The sequence below is a fragment of the Dermacentor silvarum genome, chromosome 10, assembly GCF_013339745.2.
Source record: "Dermacentor silvarum isolate Dsil-2018 chromosome 10, BIME_Dsil_1.4, whole genome shotgun sequence".
Classification (NCBI taxonomy): domain Eukaryota; kingdom Metazoa; phylum Arthropoda; class Arachnida; order Ixodida; family Ixodidae; genus Dermacentor; species Dermacentor silvarum.
The window spans coordinates 60,241,390-60,258,040 of record NC_051163.1 but is presented as its reverse complement, the minus strand read 5'-3'; the positions used below and the strand labels follow the sequence as shown (position 1 = coordinate 60,258,040).

The following is a 16,651-nucleotide window of genomic DNA, read 5'->3' as shown; positions in this document are numbered from 1 at the left end:
TGCGCACAAAGTCAAAATGAAGTTCAATATTATTCCATAACTACTCTTTCGCCAACGTGTCAAGAATAAGTGAATGGGCGCACACTTGAACATGTGCGCACTATATACGCACAATAAATCACGGTGCTACACCGATATCACACGAATGGTCGAAGCTGAATCTTTCCTGACGGTCCATAAGAGTAAGCGAGTTACTAGGGGTAATTCGTCTTTGCTACAAGGTATTACAATGTACAGAACAGCTACGTTTCAAGCCTTGTGCGCAGAAAGAACAAATCTAACGGAACTGAGCACACCCGCGAGCGATTAGGCAGAAAATAATCCAATAGTGTCCGCACCGAGGAACTTTACTTAGTCAGAAACATGACAAGCCACTGCTTCAAAATATTTGCCAAATAAAGAACGAAGAGGAAAACACGCTAATTGTGATTCAATTCATGAGCGTAAAGTTTGGAAGTTCGGATAGATTGGAATACATATTTAGCTCCGCTTTCAGAGCAAGCACCATATACGCTGCTCGCGCCGTTCAGACGTAGCTTAATCAGCTCCCAAAGCGCTGTTGCATGTTATCTGGCCAAAGCTTCGCGTCGTCCCCCCAGTCACCGTCTGCGATATCTCCAGAAACAGAGGTTTGCTAAGCCGCGCCGGCGTCATACACATTCATTGTAAACACGGAGGCAGTTGAGGCAAGCAATAGACGCGTCAGCACGTGATCAAACATGGCAGTGCCCACGGGATCCCCGCGAAGAGGATCAATAAACGCTGGAAAATATATTACGCTTCACTGACGTTAATGTGTTAATGGCTCACGCGCGCAAGGTACGTGCGTAGTTTCCAATGTGCACAAGCAACTTCTTTTGACGTGAAGAGGCGAGCAACTATGTTCCCATGTTCAGGACAGAAATAAACTCACACAACAATTTATCAACCTGCGCCATTTAGAAAGGACTCAGCCAATACAGCCTCGAAGGATGAAACATACAGTTCCCACCAGCAAAGGAACACAATTCAGGAGTAAATTCTGTGGCTGGTTCGCCAAGTTTTAGCGCAAGGTACAGGCCGACCAACAGCTTATACATTGTCGCCTTCTTGACAAATCGTGTGCTTTCGAGAAAACGAACGCTTGGCTCTATTTCGCATTATCTTTCTTCATTTCAGCTAGAGCCGCCGCCGCTCTGGCCATTCGAATGCATTCAAACCCAGACCTTCCGGTAAACCTTCGAGGCATCATCAGCGGCGTCGGTTTCCTGGGCCCCGCAGTGGACTTGTTTGACCTGTCCGACTACTACCACCAGTTGAGCCTGCTCGACTACCAGGGCTGGCAGGCGTACACCACTCGAATGGAGACCATCAGGCAGATGGTCACCGACAACCGCACGCTGCAGGCTCTGCAGCTGCTCTTCAAGACCGCCTTCGTTTCCACGGGCGAGGGAAGCGCTCCTACTATGTTCCAGCGGCTTACCGGCTACTCTTACGACGGAAACGCACTGCAGAGCGTCGAACCGGCTGAGTTCGCGGCCTACAGGGACTATGTAGCCAGCGAAGTCTTCAAGGACGCCGTGCACGTTGGTCGCAATGCCTTGTTCCTACGCGAACCCCTCATCAACATGCAGCTCAGCGGGGACTACATGAGGAACATCACGGACATCGTGAGCACACTGATGGACAACTACCGGTTTCTGGCGTACGCAGGTCAGCTGGACCCGATCTTCTCGGCGGCTCGAATCGAAGAGTACTTTCGGAGCGTCGAGTGGAGCCGAGCCGAACAGTTTAGGCACGGCCGTCGCGTGCCCTTCTACGCGGGGCCAGAGGAGGCAGGACTGTCTGGATACGTGACGTCGGCGGGCAATTTCTCATTCGTAGTTGTCGCCAGAGCGGGACACTACCCGGGCTTCGACCAGACGCGTACCGTCGACGAGATGATGCGACGCTTCTTGACGAACAATCTGACGCGGCACGCTTAAACACCGAGCCGTTCGCGGAACAAAGTGCATCGAGTCAACAGCCTACAGAGACAGGCAGAGAAGTGATCGCGGTGGTTAGGCTGGATGCTGGGTATACTTAATAGAAGACTTTAGTCAGCAATCCATGTGACAACAAAGGGTCATTTCCACGAATTGGATGCTTGCTCGTGACGATACTGCCAATGCCTTCATCGTTCCCCTTTTGCGGCCCTGGTTACTGCGTTTCCGTGAGTGCGCCGACCGCTCTGGCGGGAATGAGCAACGACAATATGCAACAACCGCCCATGTGCGCAGCCTGCAAAGCTGAGATACTGTCGCCCATCTCTTTCTAGATACAGTGCTTACTTTGCGGAGTGCAAAACTTGAACGAGAATGTGGCTTTCTCTGACTCCACTGTAAATTCTCTGAAAGACATTCTGTTCCCGAGTGGTCGTGCATGCGGCCCGTACCAAGTACACAGAACTGCTCTGAGCGCTCTTTTTAAGGCAACTAATCAATAGACTCGGCTGTGAATGTGCCTTCGTGCCAATAATAACTTCTTCAGCTGTGTGTATATCGGGGACTCAGTGACTTGAGTCGCCCGCATCTGCTTTTGTGTGCGTATTTTACATTATTCCGATGCTCTGATTACATGCTCTGTAGTATATTGTTACGCGAAGGACGAGTCAGTAAGACGATGAACTATTTACAGGTTATCTTTACAGCGGTTGCAGCTTGGTTTGGTTTGGTTTGGTGCCTATAGAAATAGCACAACCCACTACGGGGGATTGGCCATGAATCGGGCGGCAGTGGGAAGAAAAATGATGCATACTTAAATGGGATTTCCTTACTTAAGAATGAGATAATAAATTAATTCTGATCGTTACTATTAATTTTCATGATATAGCATCTTAAAATTTGAAGCAAATATTTTTGTTGTCTTGTGAAAAAAAAAAATTAGCATGGCAGTCTCCTTGTTTCCATTACCAAACTAAAAATGGCATCACATACGTTCCTATTACAGTGTCCTAGTGCAGACGCCCCCAGAGCAGCGCCGACCGGTTAGATTCACAGCGCGAGACAAGCTCGTTCTTCCTCTTCTTTTCTACGAGTAATGGCGCCCGCGCGCCTCGTTCAAACAATCAAGTACCACGCGCGTATAGCAATATCAAGCCTATGCGCTTTAAGTGCCAAGCACTTTAGGGACCCGGGCTGTCGTTTGGCGTCCATCGCGTGTGATCTGTCGTGATCGCGCTCAAAAACAAGTGTTCAAAACAGGGTCAAAACAAGTGCAGAATTGATCAAAATCGGTTCAAAATAAACTGACATGATTAAGGAAACACTAAAGGATGGTGGTAGAAGCCTTAGTCATGAGCATGACTCACCAAAATGACAATGACTCAGCGAGAAAAGATTAGCACTCAAAAACCACTGAAATGGCTTCTCATTTGGGTACTACGTGAATGAATTAGTAGTAGTAGTAGTAGTAGTAGTAGTAGAAAACTTTATTTGATGTTTTGTAATTCAGTCCCAGAGGGTGGAGCCCTCAGTTAAGGGCCCCATTTGCTGCTGCTATCCGGCTAGCCCGGTCGATCAGGTATCACTGGTCGTCCAAAGTTGTGCTGGAAAGAGCGGCTTCCCACTTGGATGGGGAGGCGTTGGGTATTTTAGGTAGGCCTTCTAGGGTTTGGAGCATTCCCACGTAGAATGGTAGAGGTTTGGGTGTCCTCCACAGAAGGGACATTTGTCGGGGTACTTGGTAGGGTAAAAAGTGTGGCGGAGAGCAAGGCTGGGGAACGTATTCGTCTGGAGCTGGCGCCAAACGGCTGCATCTGCATGGTTTAGTTGCACATGTGGTGGAGGGAATGTTCTACGGGATAGTCTGTGGTGTTGTGTATATGCGTGTATGTAAGCGGTATCGTTTCCACCTTGTCTGGATTGGACTGGGGTTCAAACGGCGCCTGGAGGGTGAGGCCTCGGGCTGTCGCATGAACGCGCTCACTGCCAGGGAGAGAGTGAAAGAAACACTAAAGGATGATGACAGAAGTCATATTCATGAGCATGACTCTGCCAAAATGATAATGACTCATCGAGAAAAGATTAACACTCAAAAACCACTGAAATGGGTTCGGACGTATAGGTACTAGAGATGGAAACACTAAACGATAGGTGGCAGAAGCCTTAGCCATGACCATGACTCAGCAAAAATGACAATCACACAGCGCGAAAGATTAACATTCAAAAACCACTGAAACGAATTCTGATGTGGGTACTAAGTGAAGCAGAAGCCTTAGCCATGACCATGACTCAGCAAAAATGACAATCACACAGCGCGAAAAGATTAACATTCAAAAACCACTGAAACGAATTCTGATGTGGGTACTAAGTGAAGCAGGAAGCACTAAAGCATGATGGCAGAAGTCATAGTCGTGAGCATGACTCAGCAAAAATGACAATGGCTGATCGAGAAAAGATTAACACTCAAAAACCACTGAAATGGGTTCGGACGTGGGTAATAAGTAAAGGAAACACTAAAGGGTGATGGTAAAAGCCATAGTCATGAGCACGACTCAGCAAGAAAAGGTTGCAGCGCGCAACCGTTGGCTTCGGCTGCAGTCCGACGATTTGTGTCAAATCGGTGCACTTGCAGAATGTAGCTCAAATGCAGTTCCAATCCAGCTCAAATACTGCTCAAATCAAGCGCTTAATGTAGCTCCAATTCTGCTCAAATCTTGCATTTGCGTAGTTCAAATCCAGCTTAAAACAGGATCAAAACAAGTGCACAATTGGTCAACACTGGTTCAAAATAAACTAACATGATTCAGAATAACTTAAAAGACAGGAATAATCAAGTATTAAACGCATTAATTAGCAGAAACTTGTTAAAATCGGTTCCGAAACGCCAGACTGGTACCAGCGCAGCGCAAGTGAGGGCGCCACCACCTCACAAGCGCTTGATTGCTCCTCCCTCCAGCGCTACTCCAGCACCAGCGCATCACTGCTTCACACTTCCCCAGGATTCACGTCAGTGGAGCTGCATTAGCGCTGGATTTGAACTACAGAAGCGCAAGATTCTTTCATCGGGTATGGCTCCTGAGGACAGCCACATGCAGTAATTATAACCAGAAACATATATACGCGACGTCTATACCGCAGCTTCAACAAAATGTTGGACAGCTCTGGAAAGCCTAGTTTAAAATAGTTCAGATATAGAGCAGCGGCCTCCCCCGCGAAATCTAACGTTTGAAATTCTAGAAGAAGCGTAACAAAAAGCTCGCAAAAAATATCAATTTTTTTCTTGATCTCTCTCGTAGTATGATTTTTACAGCGAAGACGTCAGCCTCTATTTGGTCGGCATTTTTCGTGTCCGCGTCCATCAGCAAAAATTTGCGCCGATCCCGGCGGCAGCGCAGGGCCAGGAGCGCTGGCTCGTGCACCCGTAAGGCAGACGCTTCAAGCAGTCAGCAAAATGAAGCGAACAGTGCATACATTCCTTGGAATCACGCATACAACATACAGAACAGCATACGTTTCAATAAAGAACAAGCACAGAACAATCGTCCAAACCACATAATTTATTGTAAGGCGCTCGTGATAGCAATGCGAAGCAGGTAGTGCTCCCCGCATACGTTTCGTGGTGAAGATTACTGTTGCGCAAGCTGCCGCGCCGACGGCTGCTTGCGATGTGCGGAGTCACGTCTCTAGCCTTTTTGCGTAAAAAGAACCAGCCTAGCATCTGACTTCAATGTTGTTGCAGCACTGCTATGGGCGGCGGCGTGCTGTCAAAATTACAATTACTCCCATTACTACCATTACTCTAAATTACCATTAGTACCATTACTAGAACGCAGTAAAGAATCGCATACCCCCCTCAGCAGTTGTAATGCTGGTTTTCAACAGCTTCGCAGGACATTCATTTCCGCAGGGCGGGGATGGCGAGTAATCTTTTTTCTTCAGTTTGTTTAATGCGGTCAACACTCGAAAGGAGTATGCAAGATTTTATTGTTTTCTTCTTTTTATAGTGCTGTTTCTTTTTAATGCGATTAACATTCTTTGGGAACTTCACCCAGTTTGCGGTTTGCTTATTTGTCCTCGGCTAATCTAGATAATTGGGTACTTCACGGTCTAATTGGTAGAGCAGTGGGTTGTTGTGATCAGGGAACTGTGCTCGCAATGAACCATCGCATAACTTGTGTCATTGAGTATGTGGCACTGGGTAAGTGCAGCTCTTAAATGAGCCTCTTTCAGGCCAACCTGGGTCACTGGGTATTTGCCGCTCTTCAAGTACAATTTTTTTTTTATTGCGCTGGTGCAGGACGAAATCGAACTCGTGCTATATATTGTTACGGGGAGAAAAGACGCTTGACAATATATTTACAATATATATATATATATATATATATATATATATATATATACAACGGGCAGATGACAGGCATACAAGATGAAGCCCGAGCGCGCGACTATTGGCGATCGTCGTCTTCGTCAGTCCTGTCATCATCGTTCGCAACTACAGCGCCTCGTAGCAATATATTCATACAACCTTGTCTGAATACACGTTCACACATGTGTGACGCGCAAACTTCGCGGCAGCGCCGATAGGTGGCACAGCCTGTCCAGAGAGATGCGCGAGATAAAAGCTCGGCTGCATGCACGCCTCATGCATTAAGCCTTTCAGCGGTGGCAATGCGGTGTGTCGCTCGCTACACTGCTTCAAAGAACCGATGATCACCAAGATTTAAATTTTAAAGTGGCCACACGGTTAAAGTTAACGAGCGTCATATATGCGCGTTGCTTTGCTGGGAAGATTTCAGATGCAGGAGTGCAATGTCACGTGCCTCTGCAGATCTAGATATGGCACACGGTCTATTTCTGACGTTGTATCTGAACGGATGGGAGGATCGTATCAAACGGTACTATAGGTCTCGCCATACAAGGAGAAAAAAATGAGAGAACCAGCGAATCATGGCGGGACGTTTGTAGGTGAAAGTGGACGAAGGAAGAGAGTTTCTTCCAGTTCACGTTTGTCGGTAGAGACGTACATAGCAAGCATTTCTGTGTGATAGTTCTATTGAGCCGCTCTGTGAGGCCGTTTGTAGAGGATGATACGCCGTTGAAAACTTGTGCTTGTAGCGCAGGTGTGCAAGATGTCCTGGACAACCGGTGAGGAGGACGTAGGGACAGGTTGGTAAGTTCGAAGCAGTTCACACTCTTATTTGTTTTTAATTTTGGCATACTTGACAGTCCTTACATATCTTTAGCAAGCACTATATTTGTTTAGGCCACATGATATTTGCCATAATAGTACCTTGTGGAAAAGGAAGACTGCTACTCTTGGGCTTATGTGGAAGGGGCCTTCAAATTTTCCGAATTATCGGGCAATCGTAAAAAAAATTGAAAGAAAATTTTGAATGAAAGGGACGGTGACCAAATATACGGTTTCATGCCGTGTCGACCTAATGTAAAATTTTGTCAGACAGACAACAGTGCGCACATACTACCCAGCTGGCCGAAAAAAAAAAAAAAAACACATCAGGCATGCTAACCAGGTTTGTGCCTTTGCTTAGCCAAAATGAATTTGTATATATGGCTTAAATATTTCATTGTTGCACTTTAGTTGTTCCTTGCTTCACAGTAGCCTTCTGCGTTTATTATTAACCATCATTACGCTGCACACATTTATTAAGTCAAATCAGGTTGATGTTTTCCATAAAGAAATGGAGGGAGGCCTGAACAAAAAGTGAAAATTAGTTCACTTGACAATTAGGCTCAGGCCTGTGCTTATGTACAGCTATATAAGGGTAAGCAAAATGAAAATAACAGGGCTGTTGCTGACACAAAGCTTTTATTTGCAAGTACAGCAAGCCATTGTTTCATGCACTTCAACTCATAAGCAATGGTTCAACTTCAGCAGCTTGGTCCTCTGCCGCTTTCCTGCCTTGTCACAGTTAATTTCTTTCACATAAAAATGCAGACGTGTGACAATGTAAAAACTAATTATTTTAGCTGTGAGGCTAAGAGTGTGCACATTGCAGCCAACTTCGAGGGGAAGCTTACTCTTAACAACTGCCAGCATGTCCATAACGCTGTCAGAGTGTGGCTCACTCTGACAGAAGCATTCTGTGAAAAGATCCTCTAGCTTTTTCACGAAGCCGTACAGCTGACTGGAGGGATAAAGGAGGCCTCCTCGGTCACAGAAGTTTGTTAGCCGGGCATGAAAACTTTCGCCTGGTGGCGTCATAGTAAGCAGCTTTATGCATTCTTGGCATTTTGTGCTGGAATTGACAATATACTCCCGCGCAACATAGCCCGCAATGTGTTAAGTGAGTCTCGAGTCGCTTCTGGCCACGTGCTGGTTATGGTCGTTTGAAACCCGCAGGCCCGTGCAATGCTGGGGCACCACGTTTTGTGTGGCCTCTGTGGCAGTAGCGCTAGCAGTAGTGTGACTGCACTCATTTCGGTCACATGATGCTTCGAGATAGTCAACTTCCAGTAAGGAGCCCAGTGTACCTTCCTCGCAGTTTCCTTCGCTAACTGACCTAACTACACCATAAAAAGAAAGACAATTCAGTGATCAGGAACTGCGGTGGACATGAGCACAAAACGTGGCTCGAAATGGAGCTCGCATACTGCGCTCGTGTCGTCCAGGGGCTTGTCAGCTCTGTGGAGGTTTTTTTCCCACTCTTCCCGCCTATTTTTTACCCTTCGGGACGCCAAACAAGGACAACTTCGGCCCATCCTTCACATAAGCATAGCCTGTTTGGCACCCAGGCGCGTAACAGTGATTTTGTCGATGCCGCGGCATGGCTCAGTTACTGCAAGGCATACTAATCTCTTGAAGGCTATGTGCGAAAAAAAGACGTCCACAAAAAAAAAAAAACAAATAAACAAAAAAAAAAAAAAAAAAAACAACGCAGCTCTGCAACTCCAACGAATATGATCGGGCACTGGGCAGCTGCGCCGTCGCACCCACGCTCCATTGAAACTGACGCCAGCGCCGCCGCTCGGGCTATCGGAGAAGCTGATATCTGTGACATTCGTGGAGCCGCCGCATCGCATAGCCTCCGCCGGAGAGTAAGCCCACTGCCCCCTTCTAGTACACTGTAGCACAGTCTCTTATCTCTCCCACGCGCAAGCAAGGAAGCGGTAAGCCAGCGCCGGAGGGAGCGGGGGGGGGGGGGGGGGGGGGGGGGGGGAGGGGGCGCACTTCTACGCTGCCAACAACCGCGCTCGTCGCTCGCTCGCACCGTCTCTTATCTCCACCCGGCTCTGACCTTTATGCGCCATTCGCCGCTCAGTTTCCGTTGAAGCGATAGACCGCACGTACCTTCGCCTATGCGGCGTATCCGCTTGCTGCCAGAGTTTTGACGGTCGTTGTCTGCAGTCATTCAGTGTGATCTATTCATGTTTGTTTGTGCGCGCTCACAGCACGCTTGTTCATTCAGTTAGTAATAGTCGGGCCACATTTTCCAACGCACGCTACACATGCAATGCTGCCCGGATTGGCAGTGCAGCGCTACAGATGTGTCCCTTCGCACGCGCTGCCCACGGGCAGCGCTTCTCATCAACACCACCGTTTCACACGCGCCTTCTCGTGGTCATCGAGTCTCTCTTCATGTCGGTCTACTTACGCCGCAGCACACCTCCTTACTTAATCAGCTCATGTTTACTACAATTCATATTGCTACCAAAGCCGCTCACCTTACTTCGTATGACATTGCTGTGTTGCTATCGCATTCATTGCTTCGCCCTTAGGGCGAAACTGTGACATTTTTTTAATTCATGTCTGTGTTAAGAAGTGGTAAAGTCACGTATTACGTTGCAATTAAGGGGTCTTAAGAAATTTAAGCCATCTTTTTCGTTATTGTAGAACGGCAAATAGTCGCAGTGGCACATACCTACTTACCAAGTTGACGTCAAAGAGAGAGAGCGAGAGAGAGAGAATAAACTTTATGCAAAAGAGCGCACGAGCGTAGGTAGCTCCTCCGCTCTGCAGTGGGTGGCCGCCTCCGTCCAGGAGTCCAGCGGCCTTAGCAGCCCTTCTCGCTCGGTTAACCAGGTTGAGGTGGTCCGTCAAGTCGAAGTCGGTAATTACTAAACTAATTATCAAAATAATAACTAACTAACTTACTAACTAATCCAACAACTACATTAACCAACTAAACTCAATAATAAGTAATGTAAGAACTACAGGAACAAGACTAACTCAACCAATAATAATTACATAATAACTAATACACCAACTAAACTAACTAATTAAATAAGGTAACTGTCAAAACTAATTATGTAATCAAACTAACAAAGCTAACCAACTGATTAGATAAGGTATCTAACTGAAATTACAAATTTATTGACTAATAACCTAGCTAACTATAATAAGTAAGCCAATATAATTAACTTTAGACTAATCAATTAATAACTAACACGCTCAACTAGCTAGCCAAATGTAACTGAATTATCCAACTAACTAACCAGACAAAGTGTAAATAGAGACAGCCAAACAAAACAGTTGTGCAAGGAAGGCTACTAGGGGGATGGGGGCGACATCAATCACAAAATGGTGCCCTGTATAATTTAAACACAAACCCCTCGCACATTAAATTAGTTTGCCAAAAGTTCCCAGTGCATGTTCACTCTACAAACATTCTGAAATAAATGTGGCAGAGGCGCCTTTGGTTGGTTAGCAATAACCTTACTCCTAATTAACACAAACTTTCTAATTAAGTTTTTAACTAATTACCTGATGGCCCATATTGCAATTTACAAATTGCAACCGTGGAGTTCGCAAGGCGGATCCACTTAAAATTTATTCGCAGGATTACACCAGTTTCGATATATTAATTCCCGAACTTTGCGGAGAAATGCATTGGCGTTCCAGTTAATTTTGTGCTTCAATGCATAAAGCGACGTTTTTTTAAGAAACTAACTGGAACGCCAATGCATTTCTCCGCAAAGTTCGGGAATTAGTTGAAACTGGTGTCATCCAGAGAATTCGTTCCAAGTGGAACCGCCTTGCGAACTCCACGGCTACAATTTGTAAATTGCAATATGGGCCATCAGGTAATTAGTTAAAAACTTAATTAGTCAATTTTTGTTAATTTTTAGATTATACATTTCAATTTTTTGTGCAATATCCGCCTCTTCGAGTAGACCAGCTCATGAACTAGAATTGTGCTATCTGCAACAGGCAACCTTTATAAATTTTTGAAAGTGTCCGCTGAAACACCCTGTATATACACACACAAGATGTCCCAACTATCACGCACCAACATTTTACAATATGCAAATGCCACGTAGCTGGAAGGAACAAAGGTAATGTTGTTCGCCTCGCCGTCGCGTGGCGATACTCAGGTTATTTTTTGTATTCCACCATAAGACATAATTAGTCTTGATTGATTAATCAACTTCTCAAACATTAAAATTTGATAAAAAGCGTCAATGATAAAATTGTAGAGCAACATGAAAAACTCTCGATACAACTTTCGGTAGCTCAATACGTGCTAACGCAAAAGAGTTTTCCCGAGCGTGAAAGAAGCCCGGAAATACAAGCAATATTGCCGCGCGACTGGCCGCTCGAGGCACTTTGCGTGTATTCGCGGGCTTCTCCTTGGTTCTAGTAGATAAACATAAATGCTACAGAAAGTGGATGGGAAACCGGCACCGCGGTAGCTCAATTGGTAAGAGCATCACACGCGTAATGCGGAGACGTTGGTTCGTATCCCACCTGCGGCCAGTTGTTGCAAAGGCGTCAGCATTTCTCTGCCTACCTACGCGCCGCGGTGGCTCAGTTATCTAAGACGTTGCGCTGCTGAGCACGATGTCCCGGGATCGAATCCCGGCCGCGGCGGCTGCATTTCGATGGAGGCGAAATGGAAAAAAGCCGTGTACTTGCGTTGTAGTGCACGTTAAAGTACCCCAGGCGGTAAAAACTACTTCGGAGCCCTCCACTACGGCGTGCCTCATAATTAGAACTGGTTTTTGAACGTAAAACCCCAGAAAGAAGAAGAATCTCTATGCCTACCCGACAAGAATCCTGTCCGTTACTTAAGACGAATTTAATGGATCATACCCTACTAAACAATGGCTCATAACCCTGTAAGCAAGCAAAAAATGCAATGGCTGATACCCACGTAAGGCAGAGGCTACAAGCGCTCAGCAAAGTGAAGCGAACTCTGCATACATTGATTGAAATCACCCATACAAAACACAGAACAGCATGCGTTTCAATAAAGAACAAACTCAAAACAAGCATCCGAACCATCAATAAAGCATTCATGCACCCCTCCGCAAATGTAATGGTTATTTTGCAATCGCTTCGCTGGACATCGAGGTTGATAAGGACCAGATCATGTTCGACAACGTTGATAACGATCGTTGAGGGTTGATAAGGGTTTATACAAGTCGGATCAAGTTTCATAACATTGATCATGACACCGGGATGCGTGGAAATGAGTAAGTGGCACAGCGTTTACGCATACTTAAACAACTACCAGAGGAGGTTCTACATTGAAATTTTTTCAACCACTTTTCATTTCCATTTATTGATCATTTCTTAATTCAATTAAGAACTGCGGATACTTTCCCCTATGCTGTCCTTGGTGTCATTGCTTAGCGGCTTCTTATGATATGACTAATAAAAAACCGGGTCCCTCGGTTTCCTTTCTTTTCGTCCATATATATATATATACAGGCTGTTCCAACCATCATGCACCAAAATTCAACAAATATGCAAATGCCACGTAGCTGGACAGAACCAAGGTAATGTTATTTGCCATCGCTTGGAGATAGCCACATTTTTTTTGCATGCCGTCTTATAACATAATTATTCTTCATTCATGAAGCAACTTCTCAAATATTGTAATTAGATGAAAAGTGTCAATGAGAAAATTGTAGACCAACATGAGAAATTGGATACAGCTTTCTGTTTCTGAATACGTGCTACATCACAGTGTTTTTTTCCGAGCGTGAAAGAAGACCGCGAATACACGCAATATTCCCTTGCGACTGGCCGGTCGACGCAAAAAGTATTTTTTTGCTGACGCTGTGCGGCATGCTCGCTAAGATTGCCCCGTAAGTGAAATAGGATGCCACCTGGGTTCTGCATAAAAAGCCTAAAGTAGCATGACGTCTACCTTAACTACTGTACAGGAGAGCGCCCTGCTGAAAGTCTGGCTTGCTTCACCGTTCTGAAAATAGCACTGGATATAGCATTTCGAAGGTCCGGCTTTTTCGCCGATGTACCAGGGGTACCAATCATGATACAAATTGCCACAAGCGTAGATGCGCCGCACCGCACAGGCCGTGACGTCTACAATTTGCACTCAGTCGCGCTAAACGCCAGCCCCGCATCCGCATGAAAGGAACAGCTCCGACGCTCAGTTTCAAGCAGCACGCGCGTTAGAGAAAAACAGAAGGGAAGGGTCGAGCAAGCGCTGAGCAGGAACGGTAAATGCACTGACCAAAGTCGAGGATGCAGTCCATTCTGGGTGACAGAGTCAGCGCGAAATGCAGCATGTCGCATCTCGACGCCGGCTGCAGCCGGGGCACGCCGACGAACGCCGGATACGTCGGCCACGCCTCGCGCCGGACTGTAGAGTGCTGCGCTTTCGCTGGCCCGGCGTTCCCGTGCCGAGCTCGCTCGCGTGTCAACGCTACGTCGGACTATAAAGTGGCCTTTAGAAGACTGCGCGCCGACCGCCGTTTGGCTAAGAACCAGCCAAGCCAAACCAAGTTAAGCAAAGGAAAGGAAATACAAAGCTAAGAACAAGCCAAGCCAAAGCAAGTTATGCAATGTTAAAGCTAAGAACCAGCCAAGCCAAACCAAGTTAAGCAAAGGAAAGGAAATACAAAGCTAAGAACCAGCCAAGCCAAACCAAGTTATGCAATGTTAAAGCTAAGAACCAGCCAAGCCAAACCAAGTTAAGCAAAGGAAAGCAAAGTTAAAGCTAAGGAAAGGCCACCAGCTTCGCTGTTTGTCCAGTCTTCGCACCACTTAGTGCGAAGCTGCCCCTAAATTTTTTAATTTGTTTTTATTCTACACTTGTCGCAATACTGCGCCTCATTAATGAGCACACATTGCTGATGTGAACTTATATCTCAAACGACTCCGCAATTATCAAGCTGTTAAAAAAGCACTTGCCTGTAATCATTGTGATAAAACACAGCGTGATTTGACCCTGATACAAACGAGGCGAGGCGAAATCCTCGTACTTAACAACAGTTTTGCGTGAAGAAACAAGCTACAGTATATATAACATTTGTGAATCCACGCATAAAATATATCCACTAACATAAACTGCGTGACAGCTGGCGCGACGATTTAATGGTCCGTGGCACCTTAAATAATAAAATCAGTGCTTGCAAGCCCCACCAGCTTAGCACACAACGCGATGCACTCGTGAACCAATCTAGAGCCACACGGTAAAGAAGCGACAAGCGGTATTCAGAATCTAAGCAAACATGCTTTAACCCGTATATATGCTGCACAATGGACAAACCGAACCAATTAAAACATTGGTACGTCTTGATAAACTTCGTCGCTTACCCGTGTTGAACGTAAGCAAGTGCAACAAACGCCGAGATACACGCCAAGCGATTGGTGTCTGTCTCTCTTCATTGCTCTTGTTTTTCGTCAAGTTAGCGCTAATTAGGACCATCCTTAGTGCAAACCAACTAGCCCAATTTTCCGTTCTATTAAACACCGAGATGACTCAAGGAACGCATGGGAACAAGAATTTTCCCCGCACAACGGCGATGGTTTATTGCTGCCTTCGCTCCCGCACAGTGCTAAAGGTCTCGCGGTGAATGAGTATAACCAATGTCCGCCGGCGAGTTATTGATGTTAAAGCGTCAAATGGCCCATTGAGCGAAAATGCCAGCGTCTCGCGTCTGTAGCAACGAAGCGGCACCTAAATTCTCATTGGCTGCGACGTCATGTCACGAGCGCGCCTCGACGGAGCAGAGCGGGCGAAGGGACACCTGCTGCGGCGCCAGACCGCCAGGTGTTGCGTGAGGGGAGAAGAGGGCATCACCGCGACGCCACGTCACCCCCGCTCGGCATAGCTGCTGCGCGCGCCTGCCGGCTTTGGTGGCCGCTGCTGCTTCCTCGGTCTCTCGTCGCGCAGGTCTTCGGTGGCATGCGGTGTTGGCATCGCAGGCTGCTGCTGCTGCTGCTTGCTGGCTCGGGCAGCACGTACCACTATGGTACACTATTGGCAGCGCAAAACTCGAAGGACCACTCAGCGGCGTTCAGTTGGACATCAATTATTTCGCAGTCACGACTCATAATAAGTGCTTAGGTGTCCTCGGCTTTTTGTAGATTTGTGCACCCCACGACGCAGTTGTTTTAGACATGCTTTGAAGCTTCGGCCACCACACACATGTGACGGGTCTTGCTTAACTGCGGAGACGTGAATGAAACAGAGATGCACGAGCAGCAACGCGGAAATCTACGGTAAACGGCTGCCTCCTTCCCGAGCGCACTTAGCAAGGTCGCCACCAGTGGCACGTCCATCATCATGCTCTACGCGTATAGTTATAGTGTAATAGAATACTATAGTATGTTTACTGCCTAGTATAGTATGTTCGCGCGATGGCAGCGAGGAGGGCTGCAAAAAGTTTCATTGGAACCGATGTCCGTCTTTCGTTGGAAAACAATCGCACCAGACGTCACGGCTTCTCGCTCCCTATATCTGCTTCGCTGGAATCTGGGAAGCGATTCTGCAAATTCTGATGCGAAAAATGATTACCAGGTGTAACATGTAATATGCTCTGTACTAGCTTTCCTGACACTGCGAGCAAAAGCTAAAAATGCAGATGTGGGCATATGTGCGCGTTTTTAAAGCGAAGCTGTGTAAGGCTTAGATCTGGGGTTTCGTGGTGTCTGTGTGCAGAAACTATCATCATCAGCAGTGGCTCGAGCGTCATCGTCTTCTTCCACAGCTGGCTCTGTTGCCGCTCATCATTCCAGCGCAAATTTCACTTCTCTTCAATCGTCGTAATAGGGAGGCCGCGATTACGGGGGTATGAGCCATGCATTGTCTTATGCGACAGGCCCATTCTATTACAAAGGTGACACGCGAATGTGTGCGCGTACTTATAGACACGATCGCCACCGATAAGGAAAATAAATATATTCGTACCTTTGCTCAAAATTCAGTGTCACCTCTGTATCGTTCACTAAACAGCTTCGCTGGTCATCCGCCTTCACAGGGTGAAATGACTCATAAATTTTTTATGCGCAAATCATTTTCTTGCCGCTGTATTTTTGTTCTTTTTTTTGGAACTAATGCGTAGCACTTTTTTTAAATAAACATTTTTCCCACCTGTACGTTTGCTTGCTGAATTTATTACATCGCTTTATATCTTGTTTTTCACGTTTCATGTTTTTTATGCCCTGCTTACATTTATTGCAAGCCATTCTGTACGTGTACCAGGAGGTGGCTTAGGCAAACTGCAGTTATGCAGTTTTTTTCTATTACCCCCTCTCTCTTCTTGAAATGAATAAGTTGATTGATATAAACGTAAACTCTTCTTGTTGCATTCGATGAAACAAACCACCTTCGGGAGAATTTTTTTTTTCATTGAGCGGTCCAGATTTAACGTAATGGGAGGCCTGTGGGGCAAACCCAATTCATGCAGGCGGCAGGGGATCAATGTCTTAACAATGGCAATTCCTTGCAGCAGCGATATTGTCTGCAGATGTCCAC

At 46.3% G+C, this 16,651-nt stretch overlaps 1 protein-coding gene across 3 annotated transcripts in view; it reads left to right on the top strand.

Annotated features, from left to right (window-relative positions):
* The window catches only part of LOC119465752 (venom serine carboxypeptidase), an 83,383-nt gene that overhangs the window by 33,283 nt on the left and 33,449 nt on the right, over positions 1–16,651 (top strand). Inside the window, exons 5-6 of one of the 3 annotated variants that reach the window (XR_007463752.1) lie at positions 1,159–2,605; positions 3,107–3,290. The exons of 1 other annotated variant lie outside the window; for it this stretch is intronic. Coding sequence is in view for 1 of the 2 variants with exons in the window: in XM_037726220.2 (XP_037582148.1) it covers positions 1,159–1,964 (806 nt within the window). In the remaining variant the exon portion in view is untranslated. Of the gene's footprint in view, positions 1–1,158; positions 2,606–3,106; positions 3,291–16,651 lie in introns of those variants that run through there. One more of the 3 variants, XM_037726220.2, reaches the window with a different exon arrangement.